The sequence below is a fragment of the Entelurus aequoreus genome, linkage group LG23 (assembly GCF_033978785.1).
Source record: "Entelurus aequoreus isolate RoL-2023_Sb linkage group LG23, RoL_Eaeq_v1.1, whole genome shotgun sequence".
NCBI lineage: Eukaryota > Metazoa > Chordata > Actinopteri > Syngnathiformes > Syngnathidae > Entelurus > Entelurus aequoreus.
The window spans coordinates 21244822-21265706 of record NC_084753.1 but is presented as its reverse complement, the minus strand read 5'-3'; the positions used below and the strand labels follow the sequence as shown (position 1 = coordinate 21265706).

Sequence of the window (20885 nt, the reverse complement as noted above, 5' to 3'; positions counted from 1 at the left end):
ACAACGTTTTTTTATAAGACGAGTGCAAGCTCATAACTTGAGAGGCTTTGGATATTTCTTATTGCCGAGAGCTCAAACCACCCGTAAACGTTTTTGTGTGTCTGTATGCGGAGTAAAACTATGGAACAAACTGGACTTACAACACAAGCAATGCCAAACTATTAATCGATTTAAACTATTATACAAACATGGGGTCTGGTTCAAATATAGAGATGAGGGTCTTTAATTTGACCTGCTGCTATACTCTGTCTCAAAGTGTTAACATGTGCTCAATGTTTCCTTACCATTATTGCTATGTTGTCTATTACCATTATTGCTATGATGTCTATTACCATTGTTGGTATATTCATTATTCCTACATTGCTGATACAAATGATTGTTAGTGTAATAATTATTGTTACCTGTGGTAATGCCACTATGATACAACATCTGTATTATAATCCTTGAACAAAGTGAGAGTGAAACTCATGTGAATAATCACTGAATGGAGAACTGGGGGTGGGATTAAATAAATTATCTTCTTCCCACTCCCTTTCAGGCAAAACTGGACAATAATGCACTATATTAATTTATATTATTATGTTTTGTCAACTTGTACGTCTTTGTCATTGCCTGAAATAAATAAATAAATGAAAAAAAATGAAATGAAATATTGCATGTAATTTGCCTTTGTTCCACTCATCCTTCATTTCACATTTCTCTTCAGACTAGGAGGTCGGCGTCCTAGTGAGCACCTTGGTCTCGCCTCGCTGCTTCCAAGTCTGGCTGAATACTTAATATTTCACTGTAAATACGTTTAAAAGAGTCTGTCCACTTCTGGTAGCTTAGCATAGTCAAATGAAGTTTGTAAGAATTCAAAAACATCAAATTGCATAACGGGTCTCTAAAAACGCTGCAAGATAGTTCCACTAATATATAAATATATTTGCAAATGCATTTGATGATTATATAAAAAATATTCTCCACAAAAACATATGTAGATTTTACAATAAAAAACTGGCAACTCAGTCACCTGAATTTCACTGTTAAAATATAGTTGTTGTTTTTTTACAACATATTAGGGTAAATAGAAAAACTGTACAACGGTTTTTTTACAAGAAAAAAATGGTAGCTTAGTCGCCAGAAATTCATGGTACAAATGTATGGTGGTATTTATAACAGTATCACTGTTTTTGTTTGTATTCTGGAAAATGAGCTGCCATTTTTTACGGTAATTTTTTACAATTTTTCCATTTATGGTAATACACTCTAAAAACAACTCTGGCAACAGAATTTTACCGTATAAAAAATAATGGTGGAGTTTTTTTATTTTATAATTATATCTGTAAAAACCACTGTAAATTCTATTGTAATTTTTACATTGTACAATTTGATAGATACTTGCTTTGCAATCATAAGTCCAGCATATATTTAAGTATTTATTATTTTCACACAAAACAATGTTTGGTAAGTATATTTGTTGCAGTATTGCTTAATGTTAAAGTTTAAAAGGTATGCAATTCCTTGCAGTACATATATTTGTTTCTGTCAAAATGGAGTGAACGAATACATTTAATAAGAAAAGATAAAATACTTTATTGACGCATATTATTTCACGGGTCATATAAAACGATGTGGGGCTGGCCATATCTGGCCCCTGGGCCTTGAGTTTGACACCTGTGTTGTAGGATATTAAGAAAGCTTTCCAAGCTTTTTCAATGCAAGATCGAAATAAGAAAATAAGTTTTTCCTCTGGACTCAAACTTCAAATGTACTGCGATAACAGTACACATAGACAAACGATAAAGAACAGAGAATAAATAGGTTTAAAACACTAACCATGAACGCCAAGAAGACAGACTATTTACCTTCTCATGGTCACATGCACAGATCTGATCCACTTGAACAAAAACAACCACTAGCTTCCAAGAATGCTGAAATACACAGAATATTGGATTGTTTGTTTCTAGTAGTTATGATCATTATGTGCTGTCATGGTGACAATAAGAGCAGAGCATCAATTGAAGTATGAATTGACCGGCGGACATACCTGCCTTTTCTGCAGGTAGAGAGACACCTCTTGTGCTAGCTCCAGCAGAGTGCTACAAGCAGAACTCAAAAATGTTACTCAGAAATTATATTTAAAAGAGAGCCATATTTTTACCTGTGTCCTCCATACTGAGGGCCATTCATGGATGTTTCTCCAAAGGAGGAGCTCATCAATATGGGATTGAACATACCCATCAGCTCTGAAGGAGGGAGAAAAACTTGAAAAACGAGGTGCGGGGAACTGCGCTTTTTTGGGAATTTTTCCTATTGTTCACAATCATAATGAGAGACAAGAGCACGTCTTTTTTTTTTTTTAGGATTTCAAGGATAATAAGATGCCCTCTAAAACAACTTGAAACCCCTCCAACGTTTAAATACACACTGCAAGTCTGTATATAATGTAGTAACAGACATGTTCATAACAATAAGTTACGTTTCCGTAGCAGCGCATTTCCGACTTCCGGCAACAAATGTGTGTTCCTACTTCCAGAAACAAACGCAAGTGTTTTCTAATCATGGCAGACTTGGTAACACACAATGAAGACAACAGTTTTTGAACAAATGAAGATTCACAACATTATCTTTTTGAAGCTGAATATACAGAGTATGAACTACTGCTTACAGAAGCGAGCACGAAGAAAGATTGAAACGTTGGAGCAGACGTATGCCGAGAGAGTGAGGTCTGCGTGACCTTTTGACGCTGCAAATGTGGAACATGGAGTTCTTACCCAAAATAAACTGGAAATCGTCCCCGGCCAGCTGGACCAAACGAACAACTGTCTATCGAGTAAGTCACTATGATATTGATCATGATATGTCATGCTTGTTATTACAACTACATACACTGTCGAGCTAGTTGTGTTCAAACAAAACATGAAATGTGGGCTAATACTTAACAGATACTGTAATATGATTTTTCATGTTTTCAGTCAGTACAAAGCGGTGTCCTATCACATTGTTGTGCATTACAAACTCAAACACGATTCGGGTGCTGACGTAGAAGCTGTCTTATCTCTTGCCATAGCTCGCTCACAGCTAACACCGCAGCACGCCGATGTGTTACTATGCTAGAAAAAAAGTTCCTCAGTGTTCGCTCTTACAATAATAATGTGGCTACATGGAACGTAAATGAAGTATTGTTGGCGTTTTTTGAATGCATTTTTAAAGTGATTTAGAGGCAGAATGGATTGCTCCCATTAGCTGCATTGCTAGCCACCAAGAATGAGACGATTTTTACAAATTTGAATAAAAACAAAAACAAAAAAAAACTTTCGTCTTCTTGTCTCCAATAATAATTGTGAACGATAGGCGAAATTCCACCCAAAAAAAAGTGCAGTTCCCCTTCAATGCGCTTATTGCTAGGGTATGGAAGTTAACTGTGTGTACACTACCGTTCAAAAGTTTGGGGTCACATTGAAATGTCCTTATTTTTGAAGGAAAAGCACTGTACTTTTCAATGAAGATAACTTTAAACTAGTCTTAACTTTAAAGAAATACACTCTATACATTGCTAATGTGGTAAATGACTATTCTAGCTGCAAATGTCTGGTTTTTGGTGCAATATCTACACAGGTGTATAGAGGCCCATTTCCAGCAACTATCACTCCAGTGTTCTAATGGTACAATGTGTTTGCTCATTGGCTCAGAAGGCTAATTGATGAGTAGAAAACCCTTGTGCAATCATGTTCACACATCTGAAAACAGTTTAGCTCATTACAGAACTGACCTTCCTTTGAGCAGATTGAGTTTCTGGAGCATCACATTTGTGGGGTCAATTAAACGCTCAAAATGGCCAGAAAAAGAGAACTTTCATCTGAAACTCGACAGTCTATTCTTGTTCTTAGAAATGAAGGCTATTCCACAAAATTGTTTGGGTGACCCCAAACTTTTGAACGGTAGTGTATATGTCTCCAATTAGTTATGATCAGTCCAACAATAACAAGCAGTAAAATACACTGTGTATCCAATCTGAATTACAGATTAAAATAATCATTGAGAGTTTTCAGTACCGAAGTGCCTTTTTGTATTTAAAGGATAATTACTGTGGAATATATTGTCCAAATTCTTTTTTACCCCAAAAACCTATACATTTTTTAATAACATTTATTTGTGTGTGTGCCAGAATTTAATTCAAAAGTGATTGTTCAAATTTTAAATCAAAACGTTAATTACTTAGTCAAAATGTAAATGTTACTTAAAATTGTGAGTTATAAACTTAATAATCATATTGACAAAAATGTATTACAAGTGTATTGTTATATATTTCATTACATTTATTACATCATTTCACATTTTGACTAAATAATGAATTATTTTTCTGTATTATTGGATTTGGACCCCAAACATTCCAAAGTATTGGATATTTCATATAAGGTTTTAAGCTTTTTCATTCAAATGAGATTGTGTCATAGTGTACAACTAAAACAAAGCATTCACATTTGTAACAATAAGGTTTCTATAGACCCAATGAAGGTTTAAATAAACATGGACTGTATATGTTACATATGTCACCTTGAAGCCTTGACACCACAGCGGACAACATGGTGCTGCAAGGAAAAGAAAAATGTTAAGTATTTTTAAACTGCATTACAAGAAATGACCGGTAAATAAAGCTCACCTGTGGACATTTAGTCCAATAGAGGCCAAAAGCGCCACATCTGCAGGCTTTACGCTGTTTACTGAAAAGACAAAATCAACTTTGATTCAATATACAAAACAGTGTGAGATTAAGATCACCAAACTGACACAATTTGGAGCCCAATGTGCCTCAGAAGTCAACATTCTGAGTGAGACATCACACAATATTTTTAACTCAGTGAGCTTTTAAGGATGAAAGGTGAGTACATTTCTGTCATTTAGTCACATCCTTTCATGGGACAACACTTCATACCCCTAAGTGAAAATGTCTAGAAGAGTGAAATCAAAATAGGTGACTTATTTAAGTGTGACAGTAAAGAAACGTTTGCATTTTAAATTCAAGTCGAAATTTCGGGTTAGAAACTCGGAAATTCCGACTTCCCACTTCAAATGGAACGCACCATAAAAGTCCAGAGGACAAATGATTTGCACATGCGCGAAACCCTGCAATTCCCTCCCTGTGAGGTTCTCCGCTCTGCTCGCAGCACCAGCTGACCGGCACTACCCATCACTGCTTGTTGGCGCTTGGACCTCAGTCTCCAAGACACAAATAGGTCTCCAATAACACCAGAAGAAGTCTCTAGATAAGAGGATTTGGAAAGTGTGAGAATGGCAAGCGGTAAAAAATGGATGGATGGATGAATATTTTTAAGTCTTCTTTTTTAATCCATAGTCATGTTTAAATCAGCTAGTATTTTCCTATGTAGTGTGTCTTCTTGTAATCTCCGTGCTTTTATCTTATGTCCGTTTGGGGACGGCGTGGCACAGTTGGGAGAGTGGCTGTGCCAGCAACCTGAGGGTTCCTGGTTCAATCCCCACCTTCTACCATCCTAGTCACGTCCGTTGTGTCCTTGAGCAAGACACTTCACCCTTGCTCCTGATGGGTCCTGTTTAGCGCCTTGCATGGCAGCTCCCGCCATCAGTGTGTGAATGGGTGAATGTGGAAATAGTGTCAAAGCACTTAGAGTTCCTTTAAAAAAAAGGTAGAAAAGCGCAATACAAGTATATCCATTTAGTGAACTCTTTGTTTTGTTTTAAGGGCTCCTGTTTTGGCAAGTTGTTAGCTGTGCTCCTTTCTGGGCAAGAGGGGCTGTTTTCGCGCTACTTAAGCTGACTCTTTTTGTTTGGATTTGTACCTCTTCTTGCTGATGCTATTGTCGCGTTGTAAGGGATGGTCTCCTAAAGCTTTAGTAAAACTTGGCTAAGTACTATTCTGTCTCGGTGGTCCTTCTTACTCAACACACTGCAAAAAGTCAGTGTTCAAAAACAAGAAAAAAACTAACAAAAATTAGGGGTATTTATTTGAACTAAGCAAAATTATCTGCCAATAGAACAAGAACATTTGGCTTGTCAAGACTTTCCAAAACAAGTAAAATTAGCTATCCTCAATGAACCCAAAAATACCTTAAAATAAGTATATTCTCACTAATAACAATTGTACTACTATATGAGTACATATTTTCTATGGTTTCATTGAAAATAAAACAGCAAAGTCCATCTGGCTGTCATCTGTTTTAATATGAGACACAATTGTGTCAAAGTCATGATTTGTTTTTGACATGCTTGAAATAAGAAATTGTTACTTTGAAAAAGTAGTTTTATACTTGTGAGTGTTGATGACACAGCTTTGCAACAGTTGATATTCTAGTTTCAAGCATGTTTTACTCAATATAGGTCATAAAATCTCAGCAAAAAGCTGTAGTATCTTACTGAGATCATTTAGGACCAAAACCCTTAAAACAAGTACCGTATTTTTCGGACTGTAAGTCGCAGTTTTTTTCATAGTTTGGCCGGGAGTGCGAATTATACTCAGGAGCGACTTATGTGTGAAATTATTAACACATTACCGTAAAATATCAAATAATATTATTTAGCTCATTCACGTAAGAGACTAGACGTATAAGATTTCATGGGATTTAGCGATTAGGAGTGACAGATTGTTTGGTAAACGTATAGCATGTTCTATATGTTATAGTTATTTGAATGACTCTTACCATAATATGTTACGTTAACATACCAGGCACGTTCTCAGTTGGTTATTTATGCGTCATATAACGTACACTTATTCAGTCTGTTGTTCACTATTCTTTATTTATTTTAAATTGCCTTTCAAATGTCTATTCTTGGTGTTGGGTTTTATCAAATAAATTTCCCCCAAAAATGTGACTTATACTCCAGTGCGACTTATATATGTTTTGTTCCTTCTTTATTATGCATTTTCAGCCGGTGCGATTTATATTCCATAGCAATTTATACTCCGAAAAATACGGTAAAACACTAACATAAAATCTGCTTAGTGAGAAGAATTATCTTATTAGACAGAAAATAAGCAAATACCACCCTTATTTGAGATATTTAATCGTACTTAGATTTCAGTTTTTGCAGTGCATATACTGTATGTCATCCAAAAGAACTTGGGATTGACCAGTGTGTTTTATTCCCTGAGAGGAAGACTGGTCGCGCACCACAAAAGTCACCAGATTTAGCGACAAACTCGCCGAGTTGGCAACACTGCTCGTTTTGTGCAGCAAATGGGTTAATTGCGTTAAACTTTATTATCTTATTATTAGGGCTGTTAAAAATACCAAGTTAACTCATGTTGTTAATCACAAATAAATATTTATTTATTGTGACTACAGGCTCCTTTAGCTTAACCGTGAATGGTTACCTGAAAGGCGGTACAGGTTGATTTACAGTCAGTGATCAGGTCAATGCATACGACAGTCCAAAGACGAGTGAGGAGATTTAAGAGGTGTGTGTTCGTTGACAAATTTCACTTCAAAATACACCCTAACTGCACAATAAATACAACTGTTACCAAGTTTCGAATACATAATTGTAGTGCATTCAAGTAACCTAAAACATTTTTTAAATGTTCCTGTAAGACATTCTGACAATTAAATTGCACTTTTGTCCAAATATTGTGTTCTGTATTTGGTTAATTTATTTAAATTAATGCAGCTGAGATAGGCTCCAGCACCCCCCGCGACCCCAAAAGGGACAAGGGGTAGAAAATGGATGGATGGATGGAAGTGTGATTAACAGGGTATCCGCTGGGTCTTAAAAAGTCTTAAATCCAATAATTTAAATTTAAGGCTTTAAAATGCCTACAATTCTGCTAGAATCTCATAAAAGGTCTTAAATACGATTTTGAAAGGTCTTAAATATCTATTGATGTTACTTTTATTTAAAACATGCATAAACTTCAGTCTCGCTTTGAAATGTTTCGATTTTTGAGGACGCTGTAACGTAACTACGCATGTTTTTATCGGTTTGCTCAATTCCAACAGCTGAATAAAACATTACCAAAGTTAACCATTTAGCTTTAGCAGAGATGCTAACTGTCCCTTTCACAGACAATATAATGTTGTGCTTTCTAGGGCTGCAACAACTAATCGATTAAAATCGATTATTAAAATAGTTGCCGATTAATTTAGTCATCGATTCGTTGGATCTATGCTACGCGCATGCGCAGAGTTGTTTTTTTTTGTTTTATAATTTATTTATTTTTAATAAACCTTTATTTATGAACTGCAACATGTACAAACAGCTGAGAAACAATAATCAAAATAAGTATGGTGCCAGTATGCTGTTTTTTTTCAATAAAATACTGGATAGGATATAAATGTAGTTTGTCTCTTTTATCCGATTATTAATCAATTAATCGAAGTAATAATTGACAGATTAATCGATTATCAAATTAATCGTTAGTTGCAGCCCTAGTGCCTTCCTCTACCATTGCTGATGTTGATGTTTCATGAAAACACTTGACATGAAGCACGCTGCACCTTTTGCAAGAAAACACTTTATGGCAGATCTGAAAATTGGCTGTTCCGATGTTTGCTAATATTTTTTTCAATTAGTTTACACTAGAGAAGCTCCTGGTGTATTTAGTTAGTTTAACCATTTTGTTTTCCAATGTGAAAGAGCAGTGAATGAATTCATATACTTAAAATTCATTCTGGACCTGTGATTTTACTTTGTCGTTGTATTTTATTAAATGGTCTTAAATTATTTTCAAGATGGTCTTAAAAAGTCTTGAATTCGACATGTTGAAACCTGCAGAGACCCTGGATTAATCCGATTAAACAAATTAATCACGTGACAGCACTACTTATTATTAATGATGACAGATTAATCTGCTTTCACGCATTAATTTTGACAGACCAAGTTAAAATTGTACCTGCCTGCACAATTCAGAAATTGGTTTTAAGATGGCAATAGTTGGAACTCTTCATAAATAAATTCACTTCACAATAAAAAACAACTTAGAAGCCAGCCAGTCAGGAAACGTATATATATGTATATATATATATATATATGTGTTGCATGTATAGACCTACCATTCAGAGGCGGTGACTGCGAGTGGAGCATCTGATCACAAGGCAGCCCGGTTACTAAAAAGCAGCAGAGAAAATCCAATATCAACACTCCGAAATTACCTATTTCTTGTAAAGCATGGATGTAAAAAAGAAAAATAACCTGATGTCCAAGAGAATATTAGGAACGTGACCAAAAACAGCATCTTTTTTTCCTTTACAATAAATTTTTTCTCACAATTAATCTTCATATATCTTTGTCCTTGGAGGTCTTTCTATGGTTTGGATCGCTCTGTCAAGGTTTGCGGACCTGTCTCATTATCAGTTGTTCTAGTTAGCTAGTCAATAAATGTAATGCTGTCATAAATATGTCCAAGGAGGCGGGCTTTACGGGTTATAGAACTAACAAAATGACTTGTTGCCACTGTGGAATTTACAAGTCATAAAATAACCGCACACATTAATTATGTAGCACAATGACAGTATTTAGTAAACCATTGGTAAAAAACGTGACCTGTTTTCTTGACCCGGTTATCACGTCACTTTACAGGCTGACTGTAAGTCATTGACTGGGGATGAAGTGACAAAAGCACTATCTTTATTATCCGCTTTCTCACACCATTAGTTGATGCCGACATTAATAGACTTTCGCTTGATGCGCTACACTTTTAGAACTGGTGTCGGCTGCTCTCAAAGGCGGCGAAAGAAGTGACGCTAAGTTCAGTGCATCGTTGCTGTACGTGAAATTGGGTTGCCTTTTGTTCGCTGGATAATAATCAGCTCGTCCTTACAGAGTCATCACAGTTTACTAACTGATTAGATTGACTATCTTCTATCTCTTCTGTTAAGACAAGGCTAAAAAGCGAGGTCAACCGATTAAGAAAACCAACACTGCAACCGTGTTTTATCATGTTGGATGCAATGAACTAATTTCCTTCTCTTTATTACAACTGGGGCTATCATAATTCACACTCAAATTCACAGACACTACAAAAAACGATATAAAATTAAACTTCAATCATGATTATATTTATGGAGATATGAGCTTGTACTGCCGTTAACTTTCCTCAAAGATAATAATCATCATTGCATGAGATTATTTGAAAATTGGTAGGACCGTTTGTACTGTGCTGCACTGTTAATTATGACAAACACACATTTAAGAACTGTACTGAGAGGGCAAACCAGTGCTGCAAGACACAGTAATAACACACCGTATTGACCCAAATAGGCACATCAACATGTCCTGGTGCTGCCCAGCCTAGTGTGATAGTAACCCCTCTCAGCACATTGCCTGAGAAGCCTGGTAAATGGTAAATGGGTTATACTTGTATAGCGCTTTTCTACCTTCAAAGTACTCAAAGCGCTTTGACAGTATTTCCACATTCACCCATTCACACACACATTCACACACTGATGGCGGGAGCTGCCATGCAAGGCCCTAACCACGACCCATAAGGAGCAAGGGTGAAGTGTCTCGCTCAAGGACGCAACGGACGTGACGAGGTTGGTAGAAGGTGGGGATCGAACCAGGAACCCTCAGGTTGTTGGCACGGCCACTCTCCATCCAGAAGCATCCACTCTTCTCCCACACTACCCTGCTTGTGGGAGATAGCATAACTAGGACTATCTGCTTTTTCAACGCCATTATTCGTAACTTGGCTCATTGAACATGGTGGATCTAATGAGCTGGCAAGATGCCAATCAGAACAGACCAAAAATAATTTCAAAGTGCTCTTCAGTATGTTGAAAGAGGTAAATGCTTTACATTGTAATTTCTGTATTTTTCGTACCACAGGGCAGTGGTCCCCAACCACCGGGCCGCACAAGAAATGTAAAAAAAATATATATATATACTTTTTTTAATTTTTTTTTATTAAATCAACATAAAAAACACAATATTTACATTATATATCAATATAGATCAACACAGTCTGCAGGGATACAGTCCAAAAGCATACATGATTGTATTTCTTTATGAAAAAAATAAATAAAAAAATACCATAACTAGAGGTTCCAGGAACTAACGCTTTTGGTGGAAAATGACCTATTGAGTCTGTTTAGCTGATTGGAGGGCTATCTTCTACAGCTAGTGGGTCCATGGCGATGACTTCTGTTTTGTTCGATAAGCCGTTTTACTGCTGTGTGACAGGCACCGTTTGGAAACAATTAAAGTATGTAAATAAACATTTACAAAATCGTTCGTACCGGTATATATCTGTGGCTTATAGTCTGGTGCAGCTAATATATTAAAAAAAAATTTTAAAAAAACATCTCAAATTTGGTGAGTTTCGACTTAAATACAGATGCGCTCTGTAGCCCGCAAAATACAGTACTTTCGGTTCCTGTCTACGATGCTAAGCCTCCTGAGTAATGTATTATAAAAACATTAACATTCTAGTTGACATTTATTTATGTTTGTTTTAGCCTTATTTATCCAGAGTCAGTAAATAAAGAAAATATTCTTCTTTGCAATGCTGACCTAGCAAAGAGGCAGCATTTACATGTCAGAGATGTTGAAGTATGATGATAATCTCTCACACTTTTACCAACAAAAATGCTATCTTTTTTAGATAATTTTGCATGTATAAACCTCAGTCATACTTTGGTACTTGACACATGCTAACTGTTGTCATGCTAATGTTAGAATGTTAACATGCCAGCTTTTTAGGTCATTTTGTATTTTCTTACTTGACGCTATCCGGCTAGCGTGCTAACTGTTAGCATTTCAGTTCGGCTTTTCAGCATTCACAAGCAATTTTTACTTAAATTGTCTTTTGTAGTTACTATTATAAGTTATAAGAAATTAAAACAGTACAGTAATTTGAGAATGAGCTCTGAGTACACTGCAAAAACTGAAATATAAGTAAGATTATATTATTATACTGTATAATGCATATGTTCCTTCTTGACTGCACTTAAATGTAGAGTATATGTAGTATATGTACAAACACCGTTTCCATATGAGTTGGGAAATTGTGTTAGATGTAAATATAAACGGAATACAATGATTTGCAAATCATTTTCAACCCATATTCAGTTGAATATGCTACAAAGACAACATATTTGATGTTCAAACTGATACACCTTTTTTTTGTTGCAAATAATCATTAACTTTACAATTTGATGCCAGCAACATGTGACAAAGAAGTTGGGAAAGGTGGCAATAAATACTGATAAAGTTGAGGAATGCTCATCAAACACTTACCGTATTTCCTTGAATTGGCGCAGGGAATATAGTATTCGCACGTCTAGAATTACTGCCGGGTCAAACTCGTTCCTCAAAATAATTAACGCATGCTTGGCCTTATCGCCGGTTTATTATTGAAGCTGGATCAAATTCGTTTCGCAAAATATTAATTTTATTATCGCATGTCTATAATTTTCGCCGGGTCAAACTCGTTTCGCAAAATATTTAGCATATGGCTAGAACTTCCACCGGGTCAAATTCGTTACGTCACGAGTGACGCATCTGTCCTCATTTTCAAAATGGAGGAAGCTGCTTTCAGTAGTTTACAATCGCACAAAGGAAAAAAGATAAAGAGCTTTTCAGTAGGATTTAAGGTCCAAGCTATTGAATACCGGTACAGTATGCTAAAGAGAACAGTAAGCAGCTATGTTTTATTAATATACCATAGCTGCGTGTGTGAAATACTGTATAAGTCATTAAATGACTCCTGCCTCCTGGTGGTAGAGGGTGCTGCCGCGCTAGTGATCCTTCTTGTGACTTCCGGTACTGCAGAAGAAGTGAACACACGCAGCAAGAGATTTTTTTTTTTTCCTCTGCCTGAACTTTTAACATGGAGGATTACATACCGGTATCTAAAATAAAACAGTTTTCTAAACTGGACTTTCAATCGAAGCAGGAGGTAATAATTAAAGGAATATCTCCATCGAAACAGAGACTTTTAAAACTGAAGAAAGAAAATAAGGAAGACTTCTATAAACAAGTTATCGATGCTTTTGGTCAGAAGGAGCTGCAAATGGACTCCATTTATAAGTACAGGTAAGACCATAATAACGTTTTTTTTAATTAAATGTGCTTTTCATGATGGTATGCTTACATCATACTCAAAGCGCACGCCTACATTTTATGGATTCCTTTTGGTAAACGCCGGAGTGAGAAGAGGTTTTAAAATAATTACCGCATGCACGGCCATCCTGCCGGTTTCCGGTAAACGCAGGAGTGACAGGAGGTTTTAAATTAATTAACGCCCCTGCGGCTATTCAAGGAAATACGGTATTTGGAACATCCCACAGGTGAACAGGCAAATTGGGAACAGGTGGGTGCCATGATTGGGTATAAAAGTAGATTCCATGAAATGCTCAGTCATTCACAAACAAGGATGGGGCGAGGGTCACCACTTTGTCAACAAATGCGTGAGCAAATTGTTGAACAGTTTAAGAAAAAACTTTCTCAACCAGCTATAGCAAGGAATTTAGGGATTTCACCATCTACAGTCCGTTATATCATCAAAGGGTTCAGAGAATCTGGAGAAATCACTGCACGTAAGCAGCTAAGCCCGTGACCTTCGATCCCTCAGGCTGTACTGCACCAACAAGCGACATCAGTGTGTAAAGGATATCACCACATGGGCTCAGGAACACTTCAGAAACCCACTGTCAGTAACTACAGTTGGTCACTATATCTGTAAATGCAAGTTAAAACTCTCCTATGCAAGGCGAAAACCGTTTATCAACAACACCCAGAAACGCCGTCGGCTTCGCTGGGCCTGAGCTCATCTAAGATGGACTGATACAAAGTGGAAAAGTGTTCTGTGGTCTGATGAGTCCACATTTCAAATTGTGTTTGGAAACTGTGGACGTCGTGCTCTCCGGACCAAAGAGGAAAAGAACCATCCGGATTGTTATAGGCGCAAAGTTGAAAAGCCAGCATCTGTGATGGTATGGGGGTGTATTAGTACCCAAGACATGGGTAACTTACACATCTGTGAAGGCGCCATTAATGCTGAAAGGTACATACAGGTTTTGGAGCAACATATGTTGCCATCAAAGCAACGTTACCATGGACGCCCCTGCTTATTTCAGCAAGACAATGCCAAGCCACGTGTTACATCAACGTGGCTTCATAGTAAAAGAGTGCGGGTACTAGACTGGCCTGCCTGTAGTCCAGACCTGTCTCCCATTGAAAATGTGTGGCGCATTATGAAGCCTAAAATACCACAACGGAGAACCCCGGACTGTTGAACAACTTAAGCTGTACATCAAATAAGAATGGGAAATAATTCAACCTGAGAAGCTTAAAAAATGTGTCTCCTCAGTTACCAGACGTTTACTGAGTGTTGTTAAAAGCAAAGGCCATGTAACACAGTGGTGAACATGCCCTTTCCCAACTACTTTGGCACGTGTTGCAGCCATTATATTCCAAGTTAATTATTATTTGCAAAAAAATAAATAAAGTTTATGAGTTTGAACATCAAATATCTTGTCTTTGCAGTGCATTCAATTGAATATGGGTTGAAAAGGATTTGCAAATCATTGTATTCCGTTTATATTTACATATAACACAATTTCCCAACTCATATGGAAACGGGGTTTGTAGAATATATTTATATATCATATATTATATTATATATATTAGGGTTTTGGTCCTAAATTATCTCACTAAGATATTACAGTTTGTTGCTGAGATTTTATGACCTATATTGAGTAAAACATGCTTGAAACTAGAATATCAACTGTTGCAAAGCTGTGTCATCAACACTCACAAGTATAAAACTACTTTTTTAAAGTAATAATTTCTTGCTTCAAGCATGAAAAAAAAAATCCTGTCTCTTAACATTATGTCAGGATAATGGCACTAGCATTTACTTAATTTAAGAATATTTTTCAACATATTGAGCAAAAAGGTCTCATTTTTTTCTACCAAGAAAAGTACACTTATTAGTGAGAATATACGTATTTCAAGATATTTTTGGGTTCATTGAGGTTAGCTAATTTTACTTGTTTTGGAAAGTCTTTACAAGCCGAATTTTCTTGTTCTATTGGCAGATAATTTTGCTTAGTTCAAGTAAAATACCTCAATTTTTTATTTTTTTTTAACACTGTCTTTTTGCAGTGTATGTACTTCTTTAGTTTTTTCCCCCTGTTGATCTGGAGGCAGTTCCGCCAGCATCAGTCCACAAAGTCCATGTTGAGTTGTCCGTTCTCCCCCTCGTCTTTAATAGTGATGTGCCCTGGATTACAGCATCTATCGTTCACAAAAACCGCCAGCCTTCTCCCTTCGTCTTACCACTTTTCTTTGTCTTGTCAGCCCGCATCAGCTGAAAACTCCGGTTTAGCGTCCAAGTCTAGAGTTAGCTAGGTGTCCGTGAAAAGGATTAGGCTACATTCCAGAAATTCCCTCTGATGTTGGGTTAGTGCCGCTAGTTCGTCCATCTTATTGGTAAGAGATCTTACAGGCCCGGTGATGGCTGAGGGAAGGACAGGTTTGAAGCGTCTTGTTGTAAAAGTTAAAGTACCACTGATAGTCACACACACACACACACACTAGGTGTGGTGAAATTACCCTCTGCATTTGACCCATGCCCTTGTTCCACCTCCAGGGAGGTGAGGGGAGCAGTGAGCAGCAGGGGTGGCCACGCTCTGGAATCATTTTGGTGATTTAACACCCAATTGCAACCCTTGATGCGGAGTGCCAAGCAGGCAGGTAATGTCTTTGGTATGACTCAGCCGGGGTTTTTACTCATAACCTACTGATCTCAGGGCGGACACTCTAATCACAAGGCCACCTTTACTGCGGTTTTTAAGGGTATTCCAGTGTTAATATTCATAACCAACCCTTCAACCATGTCAACATCTCCCTATACTTGTGCCATTTGTTTCTACTGTATTTGTGCTGCAACATGTTTTGGTCTAACGCCAAACTTTTTGACTCGGGGGCCGCATTGTGCATACTTGCCAACCCTCCCAAATTTTCCGGGAGACTCCCGAATTTCAGTGCCTCTCCCAAAAATCTCCCGGGACAACCATTCTCCCGTATTTCTCCCGATTTCCAGCCGGACTTAAGGCACGCCCCCTCCAGGTCCGTGCGGACCTGAGTGAGGACAACCTGTCGTCACTTTTTGGCCAACCAAAAAGTAACCACAGAACACTATAGTGTTTTGTGGTTACTTTTTGGTTGGCCAACGGTTTACGTTGTATAGCGCACCCTGACGGCAAGTGTGGGAGTCGGTTCTGAAGTATGAAGTAAAGAGACATAACTTCGTCACCTCGCCTGGTTATTGACTCCAACCCAGAATATTACACTGCCCATACCTACGCTCCTTCAAAGGCTGTGCTACTGGCTGCAAAGCATTGCACTTTCAAATACAACAATGAGTAGAGAGGAGTGTTCTGTATGTATATGTGTAAATAAATGAACACTGAAATGCAAGTATTTATTTTATTTATATATATATATATATATATATATATATATATATATATATATATATATATATATATATATATATATATATATATATATATAATAAAATACATTATATATATATATATATATATAAGAAATACTTGAATTTCAGTGAATTCTAGGTATAAATATACTCCCCCCCCTTAACCCGGCCCGCCCACCCCGACCACGCCCACCTCAACCCCCCCATTACCCCCCCCTCTCCCTCCTCAAAAAAATCTCCCGAATTTGGAGGTCTCAATGCTGGCAAGTATGGCATTGTGTTAAAAAAATCTGTATATATATATCAGGGTTTCCCGCAGCACTGTGTTGTTAAGGCGGCCGCCTTAACAACAAAGAGCCACCGCCTAAGCTAACGTCTTAACAAGCTGCTACGCTTAGTTCTGCCTCTGTCAGTACGTCTCTGCAGCACCCAGCATTGAATTGATTAACGTGGACCCCGACTTTAAAAAGTTGAAAAACTTATTCGGGTGTTACCATTTAGTGGTCAATTGTACGGAATATGTACTGTACTGTGCAATCTACTAATACAAAAGTTTCAATCAATCAGGCCCACCCACAGAACCATCTGATTGGTTACACGCAGAGCGGTAACAGCCAATCAGCAGTGCGTATTCAGAGCGCATGGATTCAGTGCTCAGGACAGAGGCAGGCAGAGAGGAGAGACCATAGACATCTTATAAGTAGAAGCAGCATTGGCTGCTGTGACGCGAGAAATTCGGCCACCATCTTGAAGTGGTGATGAGAAGCCGGCGAGCAGCCTAAACTGACAGTTGACAGGTAGAAAACAAAGATGCCGGGCTGGTGTTCAGCGTTTTCCTGCTCAAATGAGCGGACTGTTGAAAATAGGAATCGGGGGATTACTTTTCACAAGTAAGATTTAACATGAACGTACTACTGGTTGTATTTTGTGAAAAGAATATTGCCACAGAGTTGAGAAGGAGCAAAGATCTTCAATAGTACTGAAATCGTAGCCGCTAGCAAACAAGAGTATGACCATAATAGAATTGCTTGTCAATTAAATTGATTACATTTAAAAATGTCATACTTGAATAACATAAAGTTAAAATAAATGATGAAGATAAAGATTGTAAAAGCCAACAGGGGTAAAAAGTTAGGACCACAGTCCAGATTGTGTAGGGAGGAGGGGGGGGGGGGGTGTAATATATGTTAGCTAACTAGACAATCAGATGGACAGTGGCTATACAGTAATATACAAGTCTAAATTTAGTCTAGCTTTCCAACCCAATTTTGTGTAGCCCACCTTCGTGAAATATGTGGGACAAAATATGTGATAAACAGGAAAAGGCCCTGCCACACTTACCTGACACCTGGAATGGGGTAATTTTTGGGATTACTGTTGAACTACTAGGCTATGTGTTCACCCGGCAATGAACTGAGACTTGATCAATCATATTCCATAAACATTATAATATAATATAAAAATAATTATGATACATTATGTAAACATTATCATTATCATTATCATTGTGTTGGATCCACTGTGGACTGGACTTTCACAATGTTATGTCAGACCCACTCGACATCCGTTGCTTTCGGTCTCCCCTAGAGGGGGGGGGTTACCCACATATGCGGTCCTCTCCAAGGTTTCTCATAGTCATTCACCGACGTCCCACTGGGGTGAGTTTTTCCTTGCCCGTATGTGGGCTCTGTACCGAGGATGTCGTTGTGGCTTGTACAGCCCTTTGAGACACTTGTGATTTAGGGCTATATAAATAAACATTGATTGATTGATTTAAGGCATTGGTGTCAAACTCTGGCTCGCGGGCCAAAATTGGCCCGCCGTGTAATTTCACTTGGCCCTTGAGGCACCGCCGATTATATACAGCGGCGGTGCCGCGGTAACACCGCATTCACCGCTAATTCTCATACTTGCCACCATCCTGGGAGACTCCCAAATTTCAGTGCCCCTCCCGAAAATCGTCATGTCCGCTTTTCACCCAGTCCAACGAGTACTGGCCCAGTCACATAATATGTGCAGCTTTTGCACGCACACACAAGTGAATGCAACTCATACTTGATCAACAGCGATACATGTTACACTGAGGGTGGTCGTATAAACAACTTTAACACTGTTAGAAATATACGCCACACTGTGAACCCACACCAAACAAGAATGACAAACACATTTCGGGAGAACATCCGCACCGTAACACAACATAAACACAACAGAACAAATACCCAGAAAACCTTGCAGCCCTAACACTTCCGGGCTGCAATATACACCCCCGCTACCACCAAACCTCGCCCCCCTCAACCGACGTTGTTAGAATGGATGAAAAGCGGACGTGACGACAGCTCGTAGAGGACGTTAAAAGCAGTGCCTTTAAGGCACGCCCCTAAAACTGTGGTCCGGGTGGACTACGAGATATAATGACTGATAAATACCTTCGTTGGATAATGAAGGTTGCCTCAGCTCAAAGCCTGAGCCCCGACATTAATGAACTAGCATCCAAGAAAAGATGCCAGGTACCTGGCTTGGGCACATCAGATTAGATCAGTGTGTTGCAAACTGAGCAGTTTAAGGTCCTGAATGGTTGGTTTATTCATTGTTATTTTATTTTCAAATTTATTAGCCTGTGGAAAAAGTTAATGTTGATATTTACCTCAGAAGGCTGCAAATAGAAAAGAGGCATTCAATTTTTATTGAAATTGTATTTGATATGCCATTGATATTTTTTAATTATTATTATTATTTGAAACTCGATTTAGCATGTCACTATAAAGTTATATAAGCCTTGCTTGTTCAATATTCAATGCAAAACTTGTTTGGGTCCCTATTAAAAGGTTAATTTGTTCAACCTTGGCCCGCGGCTTTGTTCAGTTTTAAATTTTGGCCCACTCTGTATTTAAGTTTGACACCCCTGATTTAAGGGAAAGGGAAGAATGTAATACAAGATATCAATACAAAGTGTCAAGACAGAATAAACTCTCTGCTGCTGCAGCAGCAACAGAGATACAGTCTACTGTATAGGTCCCTAAGATATATAGATATATAATGTATTCATACATTGTTTATGTAGGATGTACGCATGTAATTAACTTTTAGCGTAACGTTAGCTCACTGTGCGGTGTGTGTGCATGCGTGCGTGCGTGTGCGCCCCACATTAAACGGACAGCAAAGCCCTGTCTGTCTGAGAGAAAGACAAGCATTATTGACCTACAGTTAACAACTAAGTTATTTCACTTGACCTTTTTCTGTGTTGAAGCAGCAAAAAAGGACATTATGTTAAATGAAGAGTTTCTGTCTCTGATAGTTTATATAATAATGTAACTGCATCATAAAGCCTACATGAACTCCATGGTGTTCAGGGATGAATAGTCTCTCCTATTGCTATTGTACTATTTTTTCAGCTATAGTTACATTAATCATTAGTAATGTAGCAGCCTAGTTTTGAATGGCAGGGTCCCTGCTATCACATTTTGATAAAAAATATAACATTTACATAATAAAAATCAACGACAGGCTTCCCAAATGCTGTAATAAATTAAGCATGAGTTGAACATGTCAGCATGTGGCCCCACTTTTAACTTTTTTTCAAACGCTTATTGCAAACACCTACTTACAGTAAGTCATTAATTTGACTTAAGTCATTATTTTGACTTAGTAAGTAATTATTTTGACTTAGTAAGTCATTATTTTGACTTAGTAAATTAGTAAGTCAAAATATTGATTTACTAAGTCATAATAATGACATACTTAGTATCTCAGGTAACTAGAACTGTTTTGTGTATTGTTTTTAATTTACGGAAAAAATATTGAGATATATATAGTATATCGGCATTCAGCATATGGAGCGGAAAACACAACCAAAAATTGTAGGCTTCCTCACGCGACGAAGCCGACCTACTTCACCAGTCTGTAGTCTATTGCCCCCCCAGGCTGTGGTGGCAGCGATGAGATGGAGACGTGATGGCGACAGGCCGAGTTACGCTGGTCCTCACACTCAACCACCTCCTTCCCTTGAGAGACACCACCTTAACTAACAAATTTTCTGGGGGAAACACTGCTGTACACACACACACATATATATATACATATATTAAGGCTGAAACGACGCGTCGACGTAGTCGACGTCATCGGTTACGTAAATACGTCGACGCCGTTTTTGTGCGTCGACGCGTCGCATATTTACGTCACACTACCGTCATGGCGGACCGCAAAGCAGACGATCAAAGCAGACGATGCGAGCGGTGGAGCGAGGGGGGAAAAGCATGCCAAAAGTGGTCAAAAGTGTGGGAGTATTTCAATAAACGGCCTAATAATGTTGTTGTATGCACACTGTGTCGAGCGGAAATGGCCTATCATAGCAACACAACGGCTATGAACGAACATTTGAAAAGAAAACCATCAACTAGTCAATCGTCCGCGCGAGCATACGTTGTCATCATTACACAAAAACATGACTGTGTCATTTGTATCTGCTAGGGGTGTAACGGTACGTGTT

The 20885-nt window shown here is 37.9% G+C and overlaps 1 protein-coding gene across 1 annotated transcript in view; it reads right to left on the bottom strand.

The window, feature by feature from the left end:
* The window catches only part of LOC133640412 (phospholipase B1, membrane-associated-like), an 80370-nt gene that overhangs the window by 56921 nt on the left and 2564 nt on the right, over nucleotides 1-20885 (bottom strand). Inside the window, 6 exon segments of the mRNA XM_062033805.1 lie at nucleotides 1848-1913; nucleotides 2030-2081; nucleotides 2144-2228; nucleotides 4540-4574; nucleotides 4646-4706; nucleotides 9009-9062. Coding sequence (XP_061889789.1) covers nucleotides 1848-1913; nucleotides 2030-2081; nucleotides 2144-2228; nucleotides 4540-4574; nucleotides 4646-4706; nucleotides 9009-9062 — 353 coding nt within the window.